This window comes from Elaeis guineensis, chromosome 3 (genome assembly GCF_000442705.2).
Source record: "Elaeis guineensis isolate ETL-2024a chromosome 3, EG11, whole genome shotgun sequence".
Taxonomy (NCBI): domain Eukaryota; kingdom Viridiplantae; phylum Streptophyta; class Magnoliopsida; order Arecales; family Arecaceae; genus Elaeis; species Elaeis guineensis.
This window is the reverse complement of record NC_025995.2, coordinates 102,691,986-102,710,314: the sequence shown is the minus strand read 5'-3', so window position 1 is coordinate 102,710,314 and position 18,329 is coordinate 102,691,986. Positions and strand designations below refer to the sequence as shown.

Below are 18,329 nucleotides of genomic sequence, written 5' to 3'. Positions count from 1 at the left end.
ATCATGGTTGGTTGGTTAATCAGGACTAATAATTGCAATTATTAGTTATAATTAATTAGATATGATGAATAAATCAAGATTAATTTGATTAATTATTTTATTTATTTAGAGATTGTGACTGCCTATCAGATATTGATTGTTCTTCAAACCCTCATTAAATTACAGCTGTGATAATCTAGAACATTCTTAACACTCAACACCGATGGTGGAAATATTTGATGCAGGCTTATGTAACAATAATTTTTGTATTGTACTGCACCTTTCTTCATAAATCAAATTTTTTTTTATAAGTAAAATTTTTATTTATATTTCATTTGATGATACAGAAATTATATAAATTTTCATGTCTAAAAGATCTCATTGTCAGGAGTCCGTCTTTTTTGTGCCATACATTGTCGTCTACACTACATAACAAGGTTTTAGCACATTTAAGGCACGTGAATGCCACAAATTCTGCATATATGAAGTCCAAGGGTCAAATGAATGTCATTTTTTGTTAGAAAGAGGCCATAAGAATTTCATGCTACCATTCTTTTGGAAAAGAAAAATGTTTAGGCTAAGACCAGGATTCCATGCATCGGCAATGTGCGAAGTGTGGAGGCTAATGGAGCCTTTTAGGTTAAGGTTCAGTGTAAGAATTTTAGAATTTTACACCACAAATAAGCTGATTTTGATTTTATTATATGCCAAGCAAAGGATGTTGCACTGGCATGAGCTTTTGTTGACCTCCGACCTTGCAGAACCTGCATGAATTGCAACCTATGTCTCTGCATCAATCTCAAACAAATTAGATATTATGCAACCAAAAAAAAAAAAAAATAGATATGAAGCTAAAGCTTGATATAAATCTTGCATGCGAAATATTGTGATACCAGCTGATAAGTTCTACTTTGGGCTGAATAATTATTATGAGACTAGCTAGTTAGATTTGAGGCTAAAAGCCACAAGACTCTGGAAGCAAATAATAATGAATATGTTGAACACAATAATCTTCAATTCCATGAAGAATAATGAGAAGAAGAAAAGGAGTAATTATCTCATCATTATCATAATTTATACTAAATATTGGGTTTAATCTGAATCCAACTTGCTTATTAAGCGATTAAAATTTCAGATATGAATCCGATATATTTATTAAATGATAAATTAATTCAATCTACATAATTTATTTATTAAACAGATCATAATAATTTAAATAGATTAAATATATTAAGTGGATTGAGTTAAATAAATTAAAAATAAATTAAATAGATTTTAAATAAATTAAATAGATTTGATTAAATAGATTAAATGGATCAAAATAGATTAAAGGAGGAACAAATCGATGGATTAATAGGTTTAGATGGGTTGATTCATTTATAATTTAAATATGTTTATATTAAATTTAAATTATTTAAAATAGATTGTTCATCAATCGGATTGACGGCTCGGTTCGTGGATGTGCGCTCTTCGAAGAAACTTAAATTGCGTCCCACTGGCTCCACAACCCAACCCGATGGAACTCGCAAACTCACCCAACCTATCCGCGTTATGAACCTTGGAAACGCGTCTGGTCCAATCCGGCCGGGTACTGCCACGATTCACAAGTTGTCCAACCCAAGGCCACCTTCTGCAGTCCGTTGCACTTCTTCTCTCTCTCTTTAGCCCCACCATCTCCAGTCTCCAGGCTTCAGCCGCTGTGGAGAGCGAGAGAGGAGCGATGGAGGGAGAGGAGGAAGCCAAGAAGCCGAAGGAGGAGGTGGAGGCGGAGATATCGCGGGCGATGCGCGCTCGCGTGGGGGATTTCAAGGAGCAGGCAGAGTGAGTCCCAAACCCTTCCTTCCTTTCTTCCTCCCGCTTCTTTTCTTGGCACTATTTTTATCATCTCTCTTTTAGGGTTTTGGAGGATAGCAAGGACTCAGGAAATCTTTATTTCATCTACTTTTTGGGGAGTTTTTGATGGTGGAAAAGGATTAGGGTCTAGTTCCCATTCAATAATAGGGGAAGACGAGGAAAGATTGGGGGTTTCTTACCATCTTAGGTCCGTCTCATAAGTTCTTAGTCTCTCTGAGGTTTTAGGGTTTTTTTTTTCTTTCCGGGTATCTTGTGGGTAGGATGTATTGATTGGCTGGGAGGGTCTGCCTGGTGCCGCTTTTTCCTCCATTGGCTGGTGAAAATTTCCGGGTTTACTATATGAGATGAATAATGCCGAGGATGATCGAAGTCGGTGATGGTAGGTTTGTTCTTTTGCGCTCTGTTAACTTGCTGCTGAGATATATGTTTTTTTTGCCTTTTATTTTATTTAAATGTTTACGCAAATCTTTCTCAAATTAGGGAACGAATTTATTTGCTACCACTGTTAGATGGAATGTAATTACCACCAGCAACAGTTAAAACTGATAAATATTCGACAAAAGAAATTGAATTGTGCCGCGGAAATGTTTGTTCTTAAGGCTTTAAGCTGCGGTCATTGTCCTTTTCTGACGGATTCAGCTTAGTTTATTGGGCTCAAAAAGGATTATTTGCTTTATAAGTTTTACTGGCTTGGCCAGTGCTATATTGTTAGGCTGGTTTTTAAGTGCAATCCTCAAGTCCATTGGTTAAAAAAGAACTGATCTCTTCTAAAACTTCTTAAAATGAACGATTTATTGTCATTTTTGTGAATTTCACAAAAACAAAAAATTTAAAAAAAAAAATCAACGTAACATCCTGATAATAAGGGGATTTATTTCATATTTTAAGCCGTGAAGTCAACAAGAGATAAAAGGGGTTTTGCTATGGAGGGAAATGCTGTACGATTGGAATCCTTTAGGACTCTTGAAGTGTGTATTAGCCGGAGGATGAATGCAACATCCAATGGCGAAAGTAAACTAGTTAAGTACAACAAGGAATCCTCAAATTTTAGGAGGAAGCAGGAAATAGAAATATGGAATTAGAAACGTATATGGTGCAATCTCAAGGCATCATGTAGGTGAAACTTAGCATGCAACAACACAAGGCAGATTACTTTATTAGGAAAAATCCACAAGCAATTTTAGATGAAAATGACTGTTGCATCAGTGGAGCCATCAAAATAACTTAATTACTTAAAAAGGTAAAAGCTGGATGATCAATGTACTGAGAAGTGATTCTGCAAGAAATCAAGTGCCTCTTGAGTTATAAGGTTAGGGGCAGGATGTTGGTAGGAGAAGATAGCCACAGATTCATTGACTTATTGAATAATAGCCGGCAAACCCAAGGGTCATGAATGTGGATTTCACTTCCATTGTCTGAGGAGAATCATGACATGTCATGATCAAATTCCATGTGCCACATGAAGCCTAAATTTGTTAAGAGTGTGGGGGACCAGGTTGCTGCAGTGGTTGATGTGACTGACTAAGATGTCTGGTATCAAGTGCACTGTTATTATTTTATTTTATTGATTAATCCTTGTGCTGTTAACATCATCTTTAATACCATTCTAGGGAAAACTTCAAGAATTATTTGACTACAAATTTTCCGATTAAGGACTGAAGTTTAGATCATCTGTATCTGTAATTCTCTGTGATCCAACAATTATTGCTATTGACAAAGATTTAAAGCATCCATATGGTCTTCTGTTTTATGTCATATTGGTCATGCCTCATTTCGCCTATATGGTGTTCCTGGACTAGTTGATATTCAATTTTAAAGGTCTATAATGTCGACAAGTCCTTGAAGGATTACATAGTTGGACTTGACAGTGGGGAAATAGTTATTTACACAGATATTTACTTTATGAAGTTTGCTTTACCAATTCAGTGGGCTTAAAATAATATTGGTTTTAATCTCTGATGCGACTGTTGCTACTATTTCTATTTCTGTTGTTAATAGGAAATCACCTGCATGTTTTTCTTATTAATATCAATATCCTTGAATTATTTGGTTTATATGCCAATCTAATCTTGGAATTCTTCACACTCCATAAACTCATTTTTGCAGTTCAAATTGATCATAAAGCTCGCTATTTTCTTCCTTACCTTATGGTGTAGTACATGTGGATGTTTAACTCTTGGTGAATAGACATTATAAAGCTTGTAATACTTTTCTTGTTGTAGCTCCTTGACTCTTGAAGGTGTTAGACGAGCACTAGAGAAGGACTTAGGGATGAAGACATTTTCACTGGATGTCCATAAGAGGTTTATAAAGCAATGTTTGGAAGAGGTACTGCCATCACTCAAAAAACCTCGGCTTAACCATCCATTAAGGTTTCAATCAGCTCCTCTTGTATTTGGGGTACATTCATCATTTTGCTTCCATTGTTACTTTGTATGATTGTAATTCTCTCTTGGCTCTGTTTAGTGGCTTTTAAGATGGCTTGCTTGTTATTTCTGTATTTGTTACACAATTGCTTTTATTTGCAATCATTTAACTTTTATTAGTATTCATATAGCAACCAACTCCAACAAAGAGAATCTATGGTAATTTTAAAAGTTTACTTTTTCTCTTATATCGATGGACCTTGACATGTTTATACGTTTCTTCATATACATAAAATATAATCCAGAAGACTAAGTTTAGAACTTTTTGCTTGTGTATGGACTACTTCATTCAAGGTATTTACTTCTTCAGTACTTCTATTGAGTTTGAGTTGCTTTATGAGCAAGTGAACCAAGGTTTCTGTCAGTTTAGGGTATGGCACTCACATAAGAAGGGAGGTTGACGAACATTCTTCCTGAAAATTATGTGCAACTAGACAAAACTCTCTTATCTGCCTGTTAAATTTGTAGAAGCATACTTTCTAAATCTCTATCACATAGTTTCTTTGTAGAGCATATGCTAGCTTATGTCAAAGTGATAGCTGCCCCTATTTGTCTGAATACAACATTCTGTTGACCTTAACATGTCAATCCTGCACAAATCATTATAAATTGATAAATTAGATCATAATCATGCCACATGGTAGCAGTTTAAACATAAGAGAAAAGAATCAAAAGAAAGCAAGAAAGAGATAATGCGATCACCAACAAATCAGTTGTTTTCCTAGTACCTTTTTTTTTCCAGCTTGGATTTTATTGTTTTTACATTAAGAGCTTATGTACAAGGAAGACAGTGAAAATGAGGTTCTTTCATAATGTGGGGAAATAGCAAATCCTTAAACTATACATAAAATCTCCAATGGTGCCACCAATTAAAACTTTGACTTTTTTTTTTTTATTTCTAGGTGGTGGTTGGTACTGGTCAGCATCTGTAATCGGCAATGGGGATGCTGAGAGGTCATATTTATAAGGGGGGAGGCCAGTGGGGCAAGCCAAGGAGCTGCTTGCCTTATTATTGAATGATACACATGTTGTGTTATTGTGTGATAAGCGCACATGATACTGATAAGGAAAGATTGTGGGCCCTGAAAGTTGGGCTATATGACCCGTTCACCAAAGCGGTATTTAATAACCAGCAGCCATCCTTCTATATGATAAAATAGTAAAAAAGTACAGAACATGAACGGCTGATATGCACCAAACACTACCCCCCCCACACTCACCCACAAAAAAAAAAAAAAAAAAAGAAAAAAAAAAGAGGAAGGGAGAAGAAAAGCAAGATGTTGTGGTATAGACACCTGATATAGTGGCAAGATGTTGGAGAATGAACGCATGCTTCCTTTGATGAGGCCCGAATCTGAAATTCGAAACAAGTAGACTATCTAAAGCAAGACTTTGCCATAAGGGGAATAAAATCTTTCTTTTAATTTTTCTTTTTTTTGCATAATAGATGGTTTGTGAAAAAGTGGTTAATTCTTGCATCGTTTGTTGCATGATGTTTGGTTCATTAATAGCTACAAGGTTGGGAATGATGTGCAATGTTCTGATAGTTTGGAGATCCAGATCTGCTCACCAAATATGATGCTGGTAAGGTTGTCGATATAGATTAAGTGGTAAGGTTGGAGGAGGTTAAAAGAACTTAGAACACTTCACTCTCGTATGGCTTTGTTTTTCGATGTTAATAAATCATGTTAAGTCTCATCTTAATGAGCATCCTTTGGATGATATAATGGAAGAGTAATCTGATGAATGATACAGGTGGCACAGACTAAATAACCCATATTTTGTGGACCATAATTTGGGGAGGCCAGAGTCAGGGGTTTTTGTTTCAAGCTGGACTTGCGTTAAAACTTTTTGACCAAAATTTCAGATGAGTTGAGCATGTTAAAGCTTTGAGCTGATTTGCTTCATGAGGGAACCATATTTATCAGTTGGGCAACATCCTGTGGGCTGAGTTGCATAAGTCTTTTTTCAGTTTCTTATATCATTATTACTGGTTTTGTAGTTATAATTGAAAATACTAAATTAGAGTCCATAAAGGATCTATAATTTTCATTCATAAGCTAAAAGAGATCATTTTTATACATCTTTTTTATTGCCACTTGGGTTTTGTTTGGTTGCATTTGCCACCCCCATCTGGCTGATTCGCATCTGACTCTCTTATCCGTTATCCAAAAGAAAGGGTTTTATAGCAGTTCAGCATTTAATCTGTTCAAGATAGGGCAAGTCAAGTTGGACTGGTTTGGTCAATGTTGTTAAGATCTGGATTGGATCATAATTCATATGCTGGGTCAGATTGAATCATAGATTTTAACAATTTCAGATTTTTTTGAAAAACATGGAAAAATAACAAAGCTGAAAAGTAACAGGTAACCAAAAAGGAGAAATCTGCTTATTGATGAGAAATCTGCTTTTTAACAGCAGTATTTATCACAATAAAGATTAGATGATTGAGTATCATAAACATGAGAGAAAAAGGGTTGAGGAGAGTTCAATAGAAAGAGAATAATAATAAAAGAGAAGAATAATAAAGAGGAAAAGGAAGTAGGGAACAAGGGGCCTGCGGAACTTATTTATTTTAATCTTCCTTGCAAAAATCTCAGTCCAATCATCTCCCTGCAGCTGCATATAGATCTTCTTCTAATACATTTCATCAGACTTCTTTCCTGCTTTTAGAATGACTCTAAATACTAAATAAACAGCAAACAAATACTTTCCTAATATTGAATGAACTGAAACTTGGATTAGTATGGATTAGAATTCTTCATACTTGGAAACTAGGTACTTGCATATTATTACTTTGAGAAATTCAGCTGATCATGTATCTGTACCCCAATTTGAATTCAAATAGCACTCTTTAAAAGGAAGATAAATTAAGAACCTTTAGGCATCCAAAACTCCTCTTAATCATCCTCAAAATCAATGAAACAAATTCTAATTGCAATCTGAAAATTATCCATCCTAAGAAAGAGCAAAAAGTGCATTAGCAGTGCACAAACAGCCCATTTAAGTGAATTGAGTGATCAAATGGATTCATGATTTGGATGATATGATCTAAAATTGGATCGTCCAGTCCTTTCAGAAATGATCCTAGTGCCTGATTTGAATCTTTATGCATTTTTGTTTTTGATCTGGATTGTATGATCCACATCATGGATTGCTTGATTTTAACTACACTGCTCTTCTTTGACGTTATGTTGTACAATAGAAAAAATCTATCACGTCTATTTTTTTCAACTAATCCAACTTATGTGTTCGTACATATTGTGCCACTATTATATATATTGTGTTTTGGCCTTTCTATATTGACATGTATAATTTGGTTGATACAATATTTAAAATTGATTCTGATTTTATCAGTTTTATTTTGACACATCAGTTTTATTTACTGTTGAGCTTGCTATTGAATTTTCATTTTTTTCATCATTCCATGCTCCATACAACCCATCTATTTTAGAAATTTATTTTGCAACCTCCACTTAAGTAGGCACGTGCAATTTACTAGTCGAATTAGAGAATACTAAATTCTTTCATATACCAATAGTTTGTAGGACAAAAACTTGTCTAAAATCTAAATAAAGAGATTGAATTGGATCCTGTCTTTGGAAAGCAAAATCATTTACAACTAGATGCTCCACAAAAGTCTTTTCTTGAAAAAAGAAAAGAAGATCGAAGCATACAGTCTTGGAGCATAGAAAATTATTTTGATGTTGGTAGGAAAAGACCTTGGGATTAGAATTTGTGGAAGAAGAGGTTCAAGTTGCAATTTATGCTTGGAAGAAAGATGCCCTCAATCTTGATGGATTTCCCTTACTCTTTTTGTCAAATATACGAGAACAATATTAGTAAGGGGGTTTCCACAAAGTCTTTTGCACTTTAATGAAATCCTGTAAGGGATTGTCACACTTACTTTGTAGAATGAGGTAACGAATCTAAAGGATTTTAGAGCTAGCAGTGTATTGGACAACATCCACAAAAATATGAATAAAGCTTTGTTTTATGGGAGAAAGTGAATGTTGAGAAGGTTGAGATGGGTAGGGAGGCAGAAGGGATCACATAATTCTATTTTGGTGGATGATAGCTCTGTATGGAATGCCACTATTCTAAACTTTATAAAAAAAAAAAGAAAAAAACTCTTCTCACTATTTTGTCTTGAATATATATTTTTATTTGGTTAAGTCAAGGTTCAGAGCACATTGGTAGGGATTGATGAATGAGAACCAAATTTGTTTAGGAGGTTATCATTAGATATGATGAGAAAGAGTTGCCAGTTTGAGCCTCTGAAACATTGGTAGTATTAGGTTATATATGGGATGCTCTGTGAGGAGACTTACATGTTGGAACCATCGAAGATCATTAATTTTTGGGCAGACTATATTGATCATTGTCTTTTGTTGGTTGGATTAGATTGGATCAGATGATTGTGATTTTAGTTGGACCGCCTTGTCCCATCATCACGGTGGACAAGTAGTGGAGGCAAGGAAGAGGGAGAAGAGGAAGAAGTGGCAAAGTATCTGGTAGGCCTCTTGTCTGAAATTTGGTCAACAATGCCTATCCTTCTCAAATTTGATAACAAGAGACCTCCTCTCCAATCTGGTGAACAGTGCCCACCTTCTCAAATAGGATTCCATCGGGTTTATAACAGTATTTTTTTTTTCTTTGCTGAGTGGGCCAGGCTGAGAGCCATGATTTGGTTGGTTCAAATGGTCAAACTGCATCGGTCAGTGCTGTTTGAGTGATTTTTTTTTCATAAATTTGAACTTTAATTGGATCGAATTTGTAATAACTAACAAGTGACGGGTCGGGCGAGTCAACTTGGACCAGTTGATCAGGCTTTAAAGTATCAGTCAGAGTATGCATTGATTGTTGTTAGGCCTGTAGTCTTCACCATTGACTATTCCCTGATGGTAGGTGCTTCATCATGACTTGTCGATTATAGGACCAAGTATGAAGTTCAATTTTTTAAGAGGTGTGTCACACTATCATGTGATTCTTAGCAATTTGTTGAACTCAATTAAGAAAGTTTTATCATAATGAATTTTCCAAAAACATTTACACCATGCTTTAACCTTATTAATTAGCTTTTTTTAAGTGCTACTTTCAACCTGTTGGTGTTCCTTAAGCACATTTATACACAAACCCCCTTAGCTATGTCGAAGTAATAGGATAACTTGTAATCTTGTTCATTTTTTTTAAGAATTAATGCATTACAAAATGGGACACATCCACCTTTCAATTTACTGCCTTTTGTTCCATAATCTGATAATAAAGTCGTTTGTTTTCAACATTTCTACTTGGCTAGAACTTATTGTTGTTCGTTTTGCATGCAAATTGACTTCTTATTTCCATGATCAAGGATATAATCTTAGCATCAGTTACCATGCTGAAAAATAACTAAGAATGTAATTCTTCTCAATTTCTTTACTACGATGGTGTACTTGTGTTGCTCTCTTTCTCTTCTTTGTGGTGTGCTTTTTGCCAAAATCTTCTACTAGGATTTGGAATATTCCTGGAATCCCGAATCTGCACCGACTTTCCAAGTACTTTCTTCTGGAAAGTGTATCTAAAATATCCACTTCCCTGCACGCGCACCCACTCACACACCTCCTGATTTTGGCTCCTAAGATTTTGTGGCTTTGCCACTAAGACATGCCACAGAAGCCATGTTGCTCTTTAGCTGCTTTAGCTTTAATGTACCACATTGAACATTGACTGGATTTTTTTTTACAGCTTGTTTTTGTAGCTTCAGATGAACTATATTTTGTTGATTCTCTTTAGGTACTTTTCCTAAGCTGGAAACTTGGGACATTGATCATTTTTTGCAGTACTTTTATGGTGCTGATGATGAGAATGCATCCAAAAGCTCAGGAAAAGTCAGAACAGAACCTGCTCAATCAGTGAAAGAAGAGAAGTCAGGTCAACCTGAATATCTTCAGTCAACAATCGAACAAAAAAATAACAGTTCCAGCCCTGCTGAAGAAACAGAAGGATCTGCTTTGTTTGGAAAGAAATCAACGGATCATGAGATTGAAAATAGTGACAGTGATTTAAATGAAGAGACCATCAAGGAGGCAATAAAAAAGAGGGCTTCTTATTTTAGAGCTAATTCTGAGTATGTTCACTTACTCAACATTTTGTTGTATTTTCACCTCTAACTTCACTATAATTGCAAGCAACATCTGTCCCATATGTCAGCTGACTAGTAACTGTTGGCATGCATTACATTAATTTTAAACTGTGTCTCTTCTCAGATATTGACAGAAAAATTCTTATGATTTGTTTGTAATTCATTTTATGCCTTTCATGATTTTTTTTTTTAAATATCACAAACTCAGGCGTATTACTTTACAACAAGTTCGTCGATTGTTGGAGGAAGATCTTAAACTTGCAAAGAAAACTTTGGATGCATACAAAAGTTTTATCAGCAAAGAATTAGATATGGTGAGGCTTACATTTAGTGTAACTAGTTAACTACAATAGTATTTTTGCTATCAGTTGACCATATCTGGAAGCAGATAAAACATGATTGTTCCTCAATCTTTTTAAATCAGGTCCTGCAATCACCCGAAATTCTTAAATCTGCAAATGGTGTTAAGAAGAAACCTAAGAAAGCTTCTCGAGATGTGGGTGAGAAAAGCCTGAGCAAAGTCTCTAAAAAGGCCCATAGGAAATCAGATAACTCAGAGAGCAACAATATCCTCAGTGAGGATGATGAGGTTGATGAAGAAATAAGACCAAAAAAGAGGACAGCTGAAAAAATTAAAGCTAGCTTGAAAAGTCCGAAAAGGCAGAAAAAATCAATGGAAGATAATAAATCACCCGTTTCTAAGAAGAAAAAACCTGTGGAAGCAGACTTAGAAGACAAGAGTTCGGAAGATGAGGGTGCAAAGTCCTCTGAGGATGGCGATTCTCACTCATCTGCGGAAGAGGAAGTCAAGGTTTTACAATTCATATTATTTCTTCAAGAAAATTCTGGTTTAATGGGTAACTTATTATGTTCATTTTCTCAAAATGCAGAAGAAACAAGAGAAGCCAACTCAAGTGTATGGAAAACGAGTAGAGCACCTCAAGTCAATAATCAAATCCTGTGGGATGGGGTATTTGGCACTACTCTGACCAGTTATCCAATTCGTTATGCACAAACCAGTATTATTAACTTTATGTATTTTTTGAAATAGCGTTCCTCCAACGGTTTATAGGAGGGCCAAACAGGCTCCTGAAAGCAAACGTGAAGCCTTCTTAATAAAAGAGTTGGAGGAGATTCTTCAAAAGGAAGGGCTATCAACTAATCCTTCTGAAAAAGGTGAATTTTTAGTATTGATTGTGACTGCTGCATTTAGGCATATGTGGATTTTGATATTGCTCATGCTATGTTTATGTTGATTTTAACATCTCTTATATTTTGTTGTTTGAATGGTCTATTGCACAACCTTGGGGACATTTTGAAATAACTCGAGTGATGGAAAAGACACATCATGCAAACATAGCAGGAATCAGTGCCTAAATATAAATTGACTTTTAGTGTAAGAAGGGGAAGAATACATTGATTTCCTTGGTTCTGATATTTGGACTTTTTAGTCTTTTGCTAGCAAAATTAAATTTGCAACCTAATTTTTGATTCTGCAAACCTCATATTCGAATACTTTTATGCCAACCAGATATGTATTTATAAAGGGACTTAAATAATCACTCAGGATCTTGTTAAACACATATATAGATATTGTTACAATCAAAATATGCATGGTTTTGTTATCTGTTATAATCTAAATGTTTGATGGGATATGATTTGCTGATTATGTTTTTTAAAAAGTTCCACAATAGTTGTATAATCTGTGTCAACTGCAAATTACCATTTTCTTGAACAGTTTTTGCTCTAGCAAATCCAACTTAATGTGCAATCTCATGTGCCTGAGCATCATTGCAAATGCCTTCTCTTATAGGTCATAAAATTGAGGGTTTGGGGATTGATTGGCATGGTAACAATGAGATGTCTTAAATAGATATTACTGTGTACCAGTGCTTGCTACCCTATACATTACTGTACCTGTACCGAAGTGAGACTCGGTATGGGCACTGTGCCGAGTCTTGGTATGCCGAACTGACCCTGTATTAGGCATACCAACATCGTATGGGCTTGGTACCAGTACGAGGTCCAGTTTCCAGTTTCGAGACTGCGAACCTTGCTAGGTAGCCTGATGATATAACAATAAATTATCTTCCATGCTTTCTCTCTTTAAGGTCCTTTCTTCTCCTGCTCATCTTATTTGTCTTTGACTTTCAAATATCTGTCTAGACTTTCAAACTATCAATTAACCCAGCCATTTTAATCTCCAGTAACCCTTCACTCTGAAGTCAAAATCTATTTATGTTAGTTAAGCTTTCATAATTTAAACCTGCTGGTTCTTAATATTGCTGCATTATTCAGCAAATCTGGAAATTTCCCTGCAACCCCTAAATTTCCAAATCAAACTCAAGATAGAACTAAGTTATTCAAAAATATCAAATTTTTGTAGTTCACTTTATGCCTATTGTGAAAAATAACCAAAACATTCCAGCAAGTTGATCTTTAACTGCTTGCTCTCTCAAATATATCAATGGTTCATTCTAGTCCTGGACTTCATACATCATTTTGGGTATCTAACTTCGTCTTTTTGACGGCCCTGCATTTATTTCTTTGTGCAGTGGCCTGACAATCCTTTCTCATTTGTTTTGTTCCTATTGCTATTTAGTGAAGATTTTAAAACTGATCGCATCATTTTTCAGCCAAAACAGCCTATCTTTTGCATTTTAACATTATTTCTTAGATCCATATGCTCTAAATTTCAATCTTGCTTCATTGCCCCCAAGTTCCATACAGATAACAATTACATATCCTTCGAAAATGCCAAACTGAACAGTGACCCACACCTTGGAAATCTTCTAGTTCTGCCATGCTACATCCTTGAAGTTGTATCTCATTAGCAGAATATATCATTACGGGTAAGTACAAAAACATCATGACTTAGCAAGTGCAATTTCATGGCTTGATAGAGCTGAAGCGGTGGTAAGATGATAGTGATGGTAGAAACATAAATGTTGAAGTAGCAGCTATTATCTTCCACAACATGAAATGAGTGTTTAGCATGAAGACTGCAAGGAAAACATGGTTCGTGATGGATGCATCACCGGGAATTTCTTCTGACCTTCAATTTGTCAAGCGTATTCATCTGATGGTGGAAAAGATTTTACGATGAGATTATTGTTGGTAAGACTTGTCTTGAAAAAGTCGAATTGATGATGAGTTCAAAGTTGATTATGCTGTTGAAGAGAAGTGCTGTGTTAGGATATTTGACATGTGGTTTTTACTTGGTTAAGTGCCACAATCACCTGCCCATAATTATTAATGCTCTATAGTGCAGTAAACAATGCAGTCATATAACTCGAGACCTATCATGAGGGTACAAATTTTGTTTGGCATTTTTAGGGTGCGGTCTTTGTAAAAAAAATATATTGAGAATTGAAAATGCCTTTTCTTTGTTTTATTGTGTTCTCTATTTATTTATTTATTTATTTATTTTTGGGGTTTGCGGGGGGGGGGGGTGGGGTGTTGTGGATGCTTATTTAAATGGAGTCTATTATTTCTGAAGAAACCCATCTTGACAAATTACTTAGTTTCAGTCAGATTTCTCTTTAGCAAATCCTAATCTCCCAAATTCTCCATTCCCTCTGGATAAAACCTTGTATTCTGGGAACACACAGAAGGGAAAACCCACAATTCTGTTTACATCAAATGATTACATCCCTGATGTATGTCCTTTGGTGGAGTCTAATAGTGACAAAGGCATAGATATAAAATGGAACACTTGTGTCCAGGGATTGCAAGCTTCACCTATAGTGTATACCCTTGGATTGCATTCTTAGATACAGAAATTGTTGTGACATATATCTACATTTAAAGAGTGATCATAGAAGTCTGGATGGGAATTGAAAAGGAGAGTATGACTCTGATGTAGCATTCATGGATGATTGTTCTGGAAGAAATTTTAGTTCACGAGAATGGATCTTTTGCTATGGGTCAAGGTAAAACTCAAGGCTGACAGTACATCTTTACAAGGTGCTGGAATGGGTTATTGCTCATTGGAGTCCTAACAAGTTGTGATAGAAAGTTAGAAAACTTATCATGACATGGGATGAGCAGCTGTATAAACTAATTAAATATGTGATATATTTTTATAATAATTTATAGGTGTAATTTCTCACTATAATATATCCAAGGTTGTCACGGGGTGCTGCCTGGGCACCTATGCAGGATGCAGCTGGACAGCATTGGTGCATGATGCTTTCCAAGCCTTAAGATGGGGTGGTCCCCTGGGTGTCTAGTTGCTTAATGCTGCTGCTGCTTTTTTTTATGCTGCTTTTCCTTTTTTTTTTTTTTTTATTTAACACCACGCAGGTGTTTGGATCTAAATTTATTGCACTAAATTTCAAACCATCCCTTCGTATATTTGTTGTGAAGTTTAGTAACTTGGAAAGCATTTAATGAATCTTGAACTGCATGCATCTTTATCTGTTTTGTCAATTATGCTACCATCTTTATGGACATGTATAATGTATTCTTTATCTATGTGACTGTGATTCATTCTTTAGTTTTATTTTCAGTGTTTTATAGTTTGTTTCCAAAGATATTAATCTCGATATTTTTATATCATTTCAAAATAAATAATTATTATGTAAGAAATCTTAAGTTGATAAAATAGACCAAGGATAACTTCATAGTTTAAGGAGCTAATGGTCTTACTGTTTTTGAGTCAAATATTTTTTTTTATGTTTTTTTTTGTGAACCATTATGGTGTACACCCACACATGCTTACATACAGACATATTTGTGTTAATTTGCTCATACAAGGCTGTTATTTATTTGTTTTAGTTCTAGGGATTTTTTAACTTGGATGCCCATCTGGCTACCTCATCTTTCTGCTTAGGCATTTGAGGGGCCACTGTCTCCTAGGATCACCTAGGTGTTTATGGGGCGGTATAGTCTGGTATGGTAAAACATGGTTTGGAATTCGAGTCCACCTATTTTGGGTTGATTTGATTCATCTTCAAGAGATCTTTAACTATATTGTTAATACTAGGACAAGAGATGATCAATGGATGCAAATCATGATAAAGTTATGGTTTTAGATGGCTATATTTCCTGTATTGGGTTCTTTCCTGGATTCTCACAGAATTACATAGTTTTCCCTTGATATGATTATACAAATTTATACATGTTAGAAAAAATTAGCGAGATATCCATGGTGGGTAAAAAATAATGATTTTTTTGTGAAATTTTTAGGTTGGCACCTTTCCCTGGTTAAATTCTCTTTTGTCAGATGGACTGTGGGCTCAGTTTAATTTTTTTTAATTAGTGTGTTAATAAGAAATGACATGATTATTTGTTACACACAGAAATTAAAGCAGTTAGAAAACGAAAAGAAAGAGCAAAAGAACTTGAAGGCATTGACTTGAGCAACATAGTGTCAAGTTCTCGTCGAAGAACTACATCCAGTTACATACCTCTACCAAAGCCTAAAATAGAAGTTGAAAGTGATGGAGATGAAGAAGATGAGGAAGACGAGGATGATGAGGAAAATGAGGAAGGTTCAGATGATGGTGATAATGATGGGGGAGATTCAGGTGAAGGATCTGATGAAGGTATGCTTGCAAAATTCATGCATAACAGCCAGTTATGTATCAATTAATTTGAATTTTCCTCTAATATGATATCTGTTCACAAGAATTTGTCTGTAAAATGTGTACATTTATATCATGTTTAGATCTCTAGGCAAGCCTTGGATATTAGAATAACTGGGAAATATCTGCTCATATGTTTTTTTTTTTTTTTTTGGGTTTCATATGATAGAATGAAATTGACCATTCCAGGAAAATAACTAGCTGTTCAATGTCATATAGCTTATGGCACAGTGGTAGAATTTGCTCAATTATCTGCAGCTCAATGTAGTCCACCCCTCTTTCATATAAGGAGTTTGTCGTTCATTCTGAATAAGTTGATATGTTTTTTGACTATTGTTTGATCAAATTGTCATGTAAGACTACCTTTGACCGTATGCATCTGTATCTCACTTGTGTTCACGCTGTAATACTTTTTTCTTGCTGATCTATTTGATTGTTTCTTATCAGATATCTATTAATTTTTTCCCTTTGGACAATTGAATTGCGCCTTTTTAATATAATCAAATATTTTTTAAAAAAAAAAAATCTCCTTTTCTAGTAGGTATTGTTTCATTGTTTCCTTCATATCCATGGACATAGAAGATCATTAATACCACACAATATGATTTTATCTTGCGCACTTAGAAAAATCCTTTTGTTCTGCTTCGGAGATATTGTACGGGTGTTTATAATAGTGATATTTTTCACAGTTTTTATCTGAGAATTTTGTGGATTTAAATATTCAAATAGATTATGTTTAGCTCCTTGAAACTAACCTGAAAACCAGGGATGGATAATGTCTTTATAGACGTCTGATGATTTTCTTGGATTGAGACAGACAGGCATTTAGGTGGCTGATGAATTTTCGAAACACACTCTGCCCATTATTAGTGAAGTCTAAATGAATATCTAATGTAAATAATTTGTTCGTTGGCATCCATTCAGCTGATGCTGCTTGAGAAAGCTTCTGGCGTTCAATTTGTCATGCAGGACAACCTTTAACCACATCCTTCCCTCTGCATCTATTGCTTGCCGTCGTTAATACTGATAGAATTCTTGTTTGTGATCGTTTGACATTAAATATTTTTGTATTATAGCTTGTCTCAGGTTATTGACTCATTCTCTTGTGGTGTTTCCATCAGAAACTTCATCGAATTTATTAGTCTTGTATATCTTTAATTCTTTCATATTGTTATTTTTTAATGTTGGAAAATATATTGATTCACAATTACATGTTCCATTTCTTGCAAGTTGACACATCGAAAAAACTGATCTTGTTTTAGCAACTGAACACATTTTGTCAAATGGTAATCTTGGATAATTTTTAATATGAATCTTTTTTTTTTCATATTGCCGGCATGTCTATGGTACAGAGTGGTTTTGTTTTGTACTTAATGAAGGCTTAGGTGAACAGAATATTTTGCTTTTCTCTGCAGATGTTGAAGATGAAAGTGATTGAAGTGCTGCAACCTTTTCACATTCTTCACATGCTATTGCTCTAGTGAAGGACTGTATTACAAACTATAGATCCCATCTGTTTCATCCTTTAGCTAAGTAAATGTATATTTCTAGGGGGACTTGTGGCGTTGATATGGTAGAGCTGATCTTATCTATGATCAATGAGTTGATTAGGAAAGTGACAATCCTTCGACTGAACTCATGTTTGTTGAGTGCAGTCTACGTTACAATTTTGTGTGGTTTAAGAGATTTTAACTTTAAGGTGATTTGGATTCTTCAGCAGAAAATACCGTGGGCATCTCCAGCCATTTTATCTTGTGATATTAGCAGCTTGGTATGGCTTAGAAATAAATTTCTAACCATGATTTCTAATCTGCCGTCTTGTGGAGCAAGGCTACATGCCTCCTTTCCCCCCCTCTGGTGACCGCTACTGCGCATTTTATTGTGCTGTGGCAATGTAGGCACGTGGTTTTATGACGTACTAGCTAGTTAGCCATTGGAGGAAATTTTTCAATTTGCAGCCTTGCAATCTTTGTCGTCAGACTTTGTCCAAGTGCCGCATATTATAAATCTGGGCACGATGGGGTATTTCTTCTCAGTGCTGCAATCACCATTTATGTTTTAGAAGGTTTTAATTACGAAACTGTGGTTTGATCCTTTTTTTTTGATTTTCTGTTTTCCATTGGTCGAGAATTGAGGTTCTTTACGAGGTGCTTTGCAGATAGAAAGGGTTTGAAAAGGAAAAAAATGATGTATGACATTAGATGAGGGGGGAAAAAAAAAAAATTGAAAAGCCCACAGAATTCAATTTCATGGCTTTAAAGGTGGCGCTGGAAGTGAGCCGGCCAGCGTCGGCTGCGGTCTTCCGCTAGGCTCGAAATCGTTCGGGTCGGACGTGGGCCTAAGAAAGCCCACGAGGCC

The 18,329-nt window shown here is 35.3% G+C and overlaps 1 protein-coding gene across 3 annotated transcripts; it reads left to right on the top strand.

Moving 5' to 3' along the window:
* Nucleotides 1-1,609: 1,609 nt before the first annotated feature.
* LOC105041339 (uncharacterized) lies at nucleotides 1,610-17,695 on the top strand. 3 transcript variants are annotated; one of them, XM_073254182.1, is made up of 9 exons: nucleotides 1,610-1,800; nucleotides 4,056-4,161; nucleotides 10,082-10,368; nucleotides 10,592-10,697; nucleotides 10,808-11,194; nucleotides 11,274-11,353; nucleotides 11,435-11,559; nucleotides 15,687-15,932; nucleotides 16,789-17,188. In XM_073254182.1, the coding sequence occupies exons 1-9, from the start codon at nucleotides 1,700-1,702 to the stop codon at nucleotides 16,806-16,808; spliced, it is 1,458 nt and encodes a 485-aa protein (XP_073110283.1). In that variant the 5' UTR covers nucleotides 1,610-1,699; the 3' UTR covers nucleotides 16,809-17,188. The 3 variants fall into 3 exon arrangements, with proteins under 3 accessions (XP_073110283.1, XP_010916574.1, XP_073110284.1); XM_010918272.3 differs by lacking the exon at nucleotides 16,789-17,188 and adding an exon at nucleotides 17,387-17,695 and having other exon boundaries at nucleotides 1,612-1,800; XM_073254183.1 differs by lacking the exon at nucleotides 16,789-17,188 and adding an exon at nucleotides 17,387-17,695 and having other exon boundaries at nucleotides 1,630-1,800; nucleotides 10,035-10,368.
* Nucleotides 17,696-18,329: the final 634 nt, after the last annotated feature.

Coding starts and splice junctions, on each gene's coding strand:
- LOC105041339 (XM_010918272.3), top strand. CDS start 1,700: ATGGAGGGAGAGGAGGAAGCCAAGAAGCCGAAGGAGGAGGTGGAGGCG. Junction 10,698..10,807: donor TCAGCAAAGAATTAGATATG/GTGAGGCTTACA, acceptor TTTTTAAATCAG/GTCCTGCAATCACCCGAAAT. Junction 15,933..17,386: donor AGGTGAAGGATCTGATGAAG/GTATGCTTGCAA, acceptor TTTTCTCTGCAG/ATGTTGAAGATGAAAGTGAT.